Consider the following 10,180-nt stretch of genomic DNA (forward strand, 5'->3'; position numbering starts at 1 on the left):
ATAAAAGCACGAATAATTCAAACAAATTGAGATAAAGTCTACAGCAACATTGTATTACGAGGACATTGACAAAAACTGGTCAAGTAAAACCACAGCCATGTTGCCAAAAGAACATATACCCTGAAAACACACAAGCTACATGCTAGAGGTATTGTGAACTGAGAGAAACGTTGATTAATTTCTTCGAACCAGGATATGCACAAAGCAGTCTATGCATCTGTAACACGCACAAGTACCTTCAGACGTTGGATGGATAGGGATATCTGGACATGGTACATACAAAGGGTGCGTTTGGATGGGCATTTAGAAAGCCCATTCAGCCCCCAAAGCCCCTTCAGCCAAAATAGGGTAAAGCCTACAAGAAAAAAAAAACATAATTTAGAACTAGTACGAAAAAAATGTACGAGATATTGCCGTCTCATAAGCTATGCCATGGACACGCATCATGTACTTTTCACCTTGGAGCCACGTAAGCTCCTCATTTGTTATTTAGACATTCAACTAGTGTCCAGCCAGTCAAAGAAAGTAGACTATTGCCAATATGGTGCCTCTTGCGAGCAGAAGGGGGAAGAAACTTTCTGCACACTGAAATTGCCTTTTATCTTGTAGCATATACCTCAACTCAAGTCTGTAAACCCATGCTGGTTTAAATTCTTCATCGGCAGAAAGGAAGTTACTTTCATTGCTCCACAGCTCAACGGGGGTAAAGCAAGTACTTGGAACAATTAAAAACTACAAATAAACAAGGACTACACTCACCGTATGCACATGTAAGCAAGTTTTTTGACCAGCAGGAGTTGAACCATATACTCTTATTACAGGAACCTCATTCACTTTTTCACCTTCATCAATCAATCATGAACAAGATTATGAACATACAAAAGTAGATATTTCTAGCTAAATTTCTAGCTACTGTATAGTAAATGTAACTGTTATTTTTGCAGGTTAAAGGTCAAATCCTCACACAGAATTTTAAAGATTGACATGGGACCACGCCACATGAAAACTGTAAGCGCACCTTCTTCTCTTTGCATCAGCAACAAAAAAGCGAATTTCAAATATGTCATCATTAAGACAACTACACTCTCCAAACGAAAAGTAATCATCAGTCTACGGAAGAAGACGATGAGTTGAACAATGCCCGCCAAATATTAAGAAAAATATTCAGTACTCTCTGGATTTTCTAAGCAACCAAACCAATCATGTAATAAATTATCAAGACACCAATGTGCTGATTCCATGACTCTATGCTACAATTTTAATCAATCCTTGCGTATATCCATGCCAGGCAATTACTTAACATCAATCCAGCAGCCCCAACAAGAAGTCCGAATAAGACATGCATGGACAAATTGATAAGTTCTTCATAACTGTGAGATTTTGTGGGACCACTGCCAACTGTTCTAAAAGCTTAAGCTGATAGATGAAGGCTTGGTTTGTTATTTAAATATTCTAACAATAACAGAACACTAAGTCAAGCATATCCCTTGCACTCATAAGAAAGCAAACAAAACTAACAGCTTCCAGATTCAAAACACAGGCTTCTCTGGCATTTCCTACTTACCACTAGATTCCATAACCAAAGAAGCGAACACAAAAATTATGCTTCAAAAGATGAGAGCAGACTCTCATTCTTTTTTTACCGAAGACGCTTTACATACATTTTATTAGGATAAAATCATAGAATAACTTCAAAAGCATCGCTGTTCCTAGGAGAAGACAACAGCAAGACCCATTCTAAGACTCCAATTCAGCCACAACTCCAGGAAGCAGCAAGACCCAACAACATTTCTGCGTGGCAACTACCTATTACCATCACGGGCACAGTAAAAAAACGAGTCTTTCCATCTGTTTTCGTGCTTCCCCTAATGCCCATATTCTCACAGTCTCATTCTTTTTTACTAAAGACAAGTCAGATACAAATTATTACTATGAAAACATAGAATAACTTCAAAAGCACCGCTGTTCCTAGGAGAAGACAACGTCAAGACCCATTCTAAGACACCAATTCAGCCACAGCTCCATGAAACGGCGAGACCCAACAACGTTCCCATGCCGCGGCTACCTATAACCGTCGCGGGCACAGTAAAAAAACGAGTCTTTTCCATCTGTTTTCCCGCTTCCCCTCTGGGAGAAGACAATATCAAGACCCATTCTAAGACACCAATTCAGCCGCAGCTCCATGAAAGAGCAAGACCCAACAACGTTCCCACGCCGCGACTAACCATAACCGTTACGGGCACAGTTAAAAAAACGAGGCTTTTCCATTCATTTTCATGTTTCCCCTACTGCCCATATTCGCCACCGTCCGAACAGCCCGTACCTTGAAAGCTGCTGTAACAAAAATCGACGCCCGGGATCGGGCGCGCCATTTAGTAGTCGATGGACACGATCCGGACGCTGAAAATTGCGTGGTCCTTCTCCGGGCCCGACGCCGCTGTACTGGGCTGCGAACCTTCTTCCTCCGTCGGGAGGAGCGGCTCCTCCATCTGCGGAAACCTCCCCACGACCCTCGCTGGGGAAAAGCGCCGGAACCCAGGGCGCGGTTAGCCCGAAAGTCGATCGCCGGCGAGAGATCGGAGGCGCTTGCTGGTGTTTAACCGACCGCGCGAAAGTCAAGAGCGTCTTCTCCAAGCTTTTTCCAATTGTTTCCCTCTCGCTTGTTCTCGGGCAGTGCAGTAACGGAACGCCGGAACAAGAAAATGGACCTAGAAAACTCTTTGGGCCGATGAATTATTGTAAGTTCCCTCCGAAACGGTTGTTTTACTACTGTCAAATATAATGGCAGATTCCGACCAAAAAATTTTTGGCGATAGATTCGGCCAAAAAATATTTAATGAAAACCAATTTTTAATCGATACACTAAGTAATTGATAAAACCAATATTCAACTAGAGCTTCAGATCAAAAAAACTAGAGCTATTAGCAATCAAAATTATGATTTTTTTTTTTTTTTTTTTTTTGGTATATGCCTTTCAAATCAATCAAAGGGATCAAGTGATTTTATTGAGAAAATTGAAAAAACTAAAATTTATCATGAAAATACAATTAAGTTCTATGACTTTCAAGTGCAATCAAATTCTTAGACTTATCAAGTCCTAAAACGGGTTAATGATTTTAACATTAATTAAGATTTGTGTATCCACTTGAATTAAACTTAGTTCATAACTTTATAAAAAAATAAAAAAAAATTGTGTGTCACTCGAATTAAGATTTGTGACTTCATATAAGAATTAATGACATTAACATGTTGATATAAGCTTTACAAATAAACATCTATAAATTATTAAAACAATTGATAATTTTGGAACAATCAAACAAACCCTAGTATTTTTATTTTATTTTTATAAAAGTGTGGGTACAAACATGTCACAAGCCAAAATAAGTGACGGATCACCTTTTTCACTAATTGATTTTATAAAAGTTATTGAAAAAATATTTTGATCTTATTTATACAAACACTAGGAATTGTCTTGGTTATTGGGTGCGCATAATAACGTTTTTGTTTTCAAAAATAGTTTCAATTTAAAAAAAAAATAATTTTTTTTTTTGTTCTCAAGAGCAAATTCTAAACATTTGAAGGCATTTAATAACTATACAAAATTTTGTTCCTAAAAAGAAATATATTCAATATGACCCCAAATATTTTTTGACTTAAATTTTTTTAATTTATTAAAAAAAAAATTCTCCTTTCTCTAGTCAATCACCGGCCTTGGGGGAGACTCACCGACCACCGGCAAGGTCTCCTGAGCCTCATCGTTGCTAGCTGACCTCAGCCTCACCATCGCATCTACCCACCTGAGGGAGGCCAACCTCATGGTGGTCAAGTGAGGTGGAGCCTTGCTAAGCCACCGCAAGGCTTGTCGACCACTCGGGCAAGGCTTGAGGAAGCCTTGTCGACCACTCCAGCCACAGGAGGGGGCTCGAGAGGGGGTCTGGGCATGGTCGTTAACCATTGTTTCTAGAGTTGTTATCGGAAACAAAAAATAACTTTATTTATTTTTATTTTTTTCAAATCCATTTCTGAAAAAAAAATTATTGTTCCTGTTCTATTTCTGTTTTAGAGAAACAGATGTTCTGGTCAGCCACGATGCTCCTAAATTCCAATGGCTTCTTCAAGAGGCTTCTTTAGCAACCACAGTCACTGGATTCAAAAGATTCTGTCCACCCATAGTTACATCTACAAGTTTAGCTGAAAGTATATCAACACCTCAGACAATTCGCTAAAGCATTAGTTGATCTGCACACAAATTACTCCGTAAATACATTCATCAGTCCACGCATAAGTAATTTGTATACTCCATTTCTTTGCAAATGGCTAAACATATATGTAGGTTGATCACTTGATCAGAGAATCATACAAGCACCACCACCCTTTTCCTCATGGACACCGTATTTTCACGTGAAATGCATATTACAAGTGCATTATACAATGGTGTATCAACAGAGTGATGGGGAAACAAGTTAATCGACAGTTGGAGTTGAACCAAGAATGCAAAGAAACAGAGAATGGCACACATGAAGAAATAGGTTCAATTCCAGTCCCGGGCTTCAAGCTGCCTTCACCACACATTTCATCTTATTAAAGCAGCCATGATGTTGCCTAACCATTTCCTTTAGGCCAAGCCCACCTGTCTCTCCCACCTAAGGTCTTCCGAAAATTCTGAGAGCGCAGCCCTTGGGTCACCATCGGAGATAGACAAGTAGTACTGAGCAGTCCCATCATCAACCTGCATGCTCCTCCTAAGCGAGTCGAGTATTCTCTTCTTCCCCTGTTCAGAGGTTGTCCTCTTCAACAAAGAACTTATCTCTATGTCTCGCACGCCTTCTGGATAGAGCACGGCGACTTCCCTCTTTGCATGGTTATCTCGCTCTATGTAGCATGTGGAATCGATAAGAATGTCATGGTTGCTTATGGGGATTAATAATCTCTCCCTCGAATATATACCATGGTCACTCATCATGTTGTTTAAGCGCTTTATGTCCATGACCTGAGAGTACCAAAAAAATATTCTTTTAAGCATGTAATATTCGGTGTAGACAGGGACAAAAAGGACATGTACGAAAAAAAAAAAAAAAAACTTTTAAGCAGGGAAGGAAAAAAATTCAGGGAAGCCATTCTAAAAGTAAGTCTCTACCAATAGTTATCAAAACATTGAACTCAGAGAGATCTGAGTTGACAATCATGGACCACATGATACATCATTATTGACTCTTCAGGGATCATTATGACCAAAAAAATGGAAAAGTTCCATAAAAAGACAAGTTCATTTCCTAATTGCACAAACAATTTATGTTCTGGTCTCAAAATTTGAGGGTCACGTTCAACCATTTCGATAAATCAATACCACCATTGCAGAATCATCTACTATTTCTATGTCGGTGTTATTAAGTCAGAGGAACTATCATGACCATCACAAAAGTGCATCACCCATCATTTCATACTGATGACTTGCAAAATCCGAGCATCATTTAGCCTAATGTGTTCTGGGAACTAAGAGATTGGATTATCTATTAAAGATGCTCAATATCTGCTTGCCAATCAATCATATCTTTTTGCTATTAGTAGCCAGAGATGCTTCTTGCTTGGCAAACTTAACAAAACTCAGTCACATCAAAAGATTTCAAAACGTTTCACTTGAAGAGGATCCTATGCTCGCTAAGACAAAACATTTGTGTTCAAGCCCCAACCTTCCTCCATACCTCCATAAGAAACGACGACAATGACTTCTGAGTGTAACCATTTCCTTTTCCTTTTCTTTAGGATTTGCCAAAAGATGAAGTTACTCCAAAATTACAAAATTCGTATATCAATTAGTCTGGCTTTCTCCAATGGGAATAAATCTATAAGATTTGCAGAAGGAGATTCCATTGAGCATCTATCCTACCACCTATTTGGTACAATATAGAACAACAGCGTAAAATGGTCCATATAACTAACCCCACTCAATGGGATGAATCAGTCATTTACATTGAAGTCATTCAACCGCCAGCCTGCACAAAGAAGCTATGAACATCATCAAATGACATATAGAACATCTAGCATCTTGTCAACCTTTTTCTTCTCCTAGTAAACTCCACAAGCTAACCTTTATCAAAGAGGCCAGAACCTATTGAATGGAGGTATGAGAGAGCCATACTCAAAATTCTACAAAACTATGTCCTTGGACAATCTTGCACCAATCAAGAGAGATATCCAACTTTGGCTGTTATGGTGGTGGAGGTATGCCAGAATGCTTCTTCAAGGAAGAAAGCCTCTGCAAAGACCTGACATTGTTGCTAGCTATAAAACATTCCTCAACCCACAAGTCCTTGACGATCCAATGATCTTAGTCACCAAATAGTTGGTTCATTCACCAAACTCACCATTTTACTCCCCCTTTCGTTGGGATTTGCCATTTTAGCAATCAAACTCAGGATCACAAAGTACTTCACATATTAGGAAAAGCACCTAACCCATCCCCACCCATCCTCTCAGCGCCAAGGAAGTAACCAAATAGACAGTCTATGCTGGAGGAAGAAAACAATTGGATTCCAAGCCATCAGCAGAGCCAATCCACCAGAAATTCCATGAAAATTCACAATCAAGCTCCCAGCTTCCATCCACTTCATCATCACTCAAACGGACCTACCTATTTCTAACCCTGTCTGCCCATGACTACACGCAGAGCAAACCAACATGACTTCCAAAACATCAGAAGGATACTACCAGGAAACCTTCTTCGTAAAGTTTCAGATGCTGCAGCTGGACACACCACTTTAGCTAACTTTTAAATGAAATAGCAGTCCATTTGTTCTTCATAATCTGCCGAAAGTGAATCTCCATCGAAAATGCAGCGCCAAAGCATGTCATTTGCAAACGTTTAAAGTATAGTGCGCGAGAAAATCATTCGCCGCCAACATAATTCACAGTATAGCTCACAATCAATACAGCAAAAAGGACAGAAACTCCATTACCTGAACGGAGTACTTCACGGCGAGGCTCGCGACGCTATCGCCGCGCTTAATCCGGTGCGAGATCGCGAACTTCCTCACGCCGTTATCCCTCCAGAAGCTGCCCGAGCTCGGGACGCCGACCACCTCCTTCACCCTCCAGGGGGCCGCGAAGGCTCGGGTGACCATGTCGCGATCGGAGGCGACGGAGCTCCAGATGCGGCAGACGCAGCTCGCGCGGGCCAGGTCCGGGACGGGGAGCTTCTCGAAGATGAGCCGGAGGGTGTCGCGGCAGGCGAGGGCGGAGAAGTGGGAGTTCATCGGCGAGATGGTGGAATCGTCGGCGGCGGAGGCGGGGGATGACGGCGGCGGAGAGAGATCGGGGGTCCGGGGTGGATGCTCCCGGTCGTCGTCGTCGTCGTCGCCGCAGCAGCCCATTTAGAGAGAGAGAGAGAGATGGGAATGTGTATGGGAGTCGGTTTTGATGGTTTTGGATTTTTTGGTTTTGAATGGTGGATTAGTAGAGGTGGCTGGAATATGGGTGAATTGCGCTTTTGACCCCCTATGTTATGGAATTTATTACAAATTGCCCCTGACTTTTCGATTTTTCGCGATCTCTCCCCTAAAATTTGAAATCGATTGCAATGTCAGGCTGGTGTGACTTCCATCATATTTCGGTTTGAGCACCGACCATGTGCTTGTCACGTGACTGAGTTGATCTTTTATGGAGGGTAAATCTGTCGGATAATAACATGCTAATTGCATTTTAACCTCCAAACTTTGGCAAAGTTGCCCTAACTCTCCCTTATATTTCTCTTCCACTTTTTATCAGCAATAGAAATTATAAAATCATTTCCTTTGATTTATAAACATATTGCTCACGCAAAAACTTCATGAAAGGAAGTGGTTATATTGATTTGGTATTTTTTTTTTTATAATATAACTAGACACATCATCACACCGCATGAAAATCTAATGTTTGTATCATGTTCCTACATATTGATATTAGTGCTAAACTATCATGTCTTTTATTTAACAATTAAAATGATTGACTTACTAAGTAATCACTTTAATATGCGCTAACAAACAAGTTCTGCAAGTTCTATTGTCTCTTGCAATGTTAGGACCTCTATTTGCTTTTGTCTTACCCTGTATTGCGAGCCCTAATAAGCCATTTCTAGAAATGATACACAAATCTTTTAGTTGATTACATATGTCTTTGAAAGTTTGGACGAGGTTTGGAGGCTGTAATCAAAATCAAATGCAAAATTTATTATTGACTAATTATTTTAAAAGTATGAGTTAAATTTGTAAAAATATTGAAAACATAAGCCCCTTGTGAAAATTGGCCCGAGCCAACACTAGGGAGGCTTTGCAACCAATTTCCAAGACTTGAGGGAGCATTGTGAAAATTGAGAAGTCATGGGGCGATTTGCAACAAGTGCCAAGATCTAGAGGGACGGGGTGTAATCCATTCCTCAAATTCCGATGCCGCGAAACACTTTTTCTATGAAATTTTTTTTTTCTTATTTCTAGTTTGTGGAGTTCTTCTTCTGCACATAATGAGAAAAATACGGACGCGAAATAGTTTTCGATGATGATGACCATATTTTGAATCACTTGTCGCCGGATTTTAACCGTTTTGCCTATACAAAATGGCAAAAAGATGATTTGCCCACATGTCTATTGATTTTGATTTTAAAGAAGATACACTATGACAACTAGACAAAATATAATGTTGGTCTATGCTTGATGACGTCGAATCATCTTTGTTTAAAGTATCATGAAACTGTCAAGCTCTCTTTTTGAGTTTAAGTGTAACGTAACTATATGGAAGGAAATCATACTACTGGCTAGCTTTTTAATCTTGGGATCAATAAATGTTTAGATGCTAGGTTCTTTTCACTTCATTCTGGAGAGTAACTTCATGTTTTATTACTTAAAAAAAAAAGGAATAGTAGGCTCTCGACATTAATATTTTGTATTTGGCTTTACCCTTACTTTCATACAAAAGATAAATAAATAAGATTTAATTAGCACGGGTGCAATGAAAGTTATTACCATGTAAGGAAAATCGACACTACTACTAAGCCTCTTTGTTTGGTGTCTTCCGCAGGAACCAAATATTCTTTTGTGTTGGCAAAAACTAAACTATTCTTTAACAATAACGATCGTATCTATCACTTATATGCAGAGGTTGATTGAATTAAACGGATTGAAATCTTAATAGAAATTGATTGAAACTTTTACTCTATATAGATTAGAGTGAAAATAGAAGTTGCAGCTCCCTACACTTAGATCTCCACCTATCGTTAGATCAAATTTCAACTAGAATGGAATGAACAACTTATATGAGCATTAGTGTGGTTTCACGTATGATTTCCATGAAAAGAAATGCAAAATCTGTAAACGTATCTCTTGTAGATAATTTACTTGGAATTAGATCCTAAAAACTGGTGAGGCTTTGATAAATCACGTCTTACACTATATAGGAGTAAATATACTTGTTGATAACAATTGGGGTTAGGTAGAGAGAGATTTCGGAGAATGACAAAAGATAGATTTGTGTAGCCTTTAATAGAATTTCATGAGCATTGACGGATTGATTGAGTGATTAAATGTTTGATTTGGATGCAACAGATTTCATATTCAAATGGTAACCTTAGAGGCCATACCTATAATCTAATACACATAGAAGTGGTGGTTTGCATTCATATTTGGGATCAATTGAGCCAAAAGGGTTGGATATCATGTGTTATAAAAAAATCATAAGAAAATTTTAGATGGTTGTCCAACTATCTTTAATCCTTAATTGATATGGTATGGTAAGCACTTGGTTAAGAAGAATTCCATGGCAGACGACTCCTACATTTTGCGCTTTAGATCTGGATCGTGCAAGCAAGAACTCGTGCAAACTAACTCGCCTTAAGTTAGTGATGGTTTACTTTATACTACGTCAACGACATGGAATCTGCTTATCAAAGGCCCACGAGTCAAATGATTTTCATGAGCAAGAACGCAGATGACTGAGAAAGGACAGATCTAGAGCAATCCAAGCAACGGAATGCATCGCACGAAGAAGAGAAAGGGCCAGCAGTGACGGCGCCAGAAACTAAAATAGCCGACGGAGCATCCGCACCCTGAGATTTTTCTGGACATTGCTTGCTTTTTCATTGGAACACATGGAATTTTCTAACAAATATTACTTTTTAACCTATAGGGAACAAAAAAGATTCAAGCCATTTGTC

General features: G+C 39.4%; 1 protein-coding gene across 1 annotated transcript; it reads right to left on the reverse strand.

Annotated features, from left to right (window-relative positions):
* Window positions 1-4,306: 4,306 nt before the first annotated feature.
* LOC104432164 (F-box protein At1g55000-like) lies at window positions 4,307-7,394 on the reverse strand. Its single transcript, XM_010044640.3, has 2 exons — window positions 6,957-7,394; window positions 4,307-4,990 (listed from the first exon to the last, which is right to left on the reverse strand). The coding sequence occupies exons 1-2, from the start codon at window positions 7,368-7,370 to the stop codon at window positions 4,616-4,618; spliced, it is 789 nt and encodes a 262-aa protein (XP_010042942.3). The 5' UTR covers window positions 7,371-7,394; the 3' UTR covers window positions 4,307-4,615.
* Between the last annotated feature and the right edge of the window lie 2,786 nt (window positions 7,395-10,180).

The sequence above is a fragment of the Eucalyptus grandis genome, chromosome 2 (genome assembly GCF_016545825.1).
Source record: "Eucalyptus grandis isolate ANBG69807.140 chromosome 2, ASM1654582v1, whole genome shotgun sequence".
Classification (NCBI taxonomy): Eukaryota; Viridiplantae; Streptophyta; class Magnoliopsida; order Myrtales; family Myrtaceae; genus Eucalyptus; species Eucalyptus grandis.

Coding starts and splice junctions, on each gene's coding strand:
- LOC104432164 (XM_010044640.3), bottom strand. CDS start 7,370: ATGGGCTGCTGCGGCGACGACGACGACGACGACCGGGAGCATCCACCC. Junction 4,991..6,956: donor CCGTGAAGTACTCCGTTCAG/GTAATGGAGTTT, acceptor TGGTACTCTCAG/GTCATGGACATAAAGCGCTT.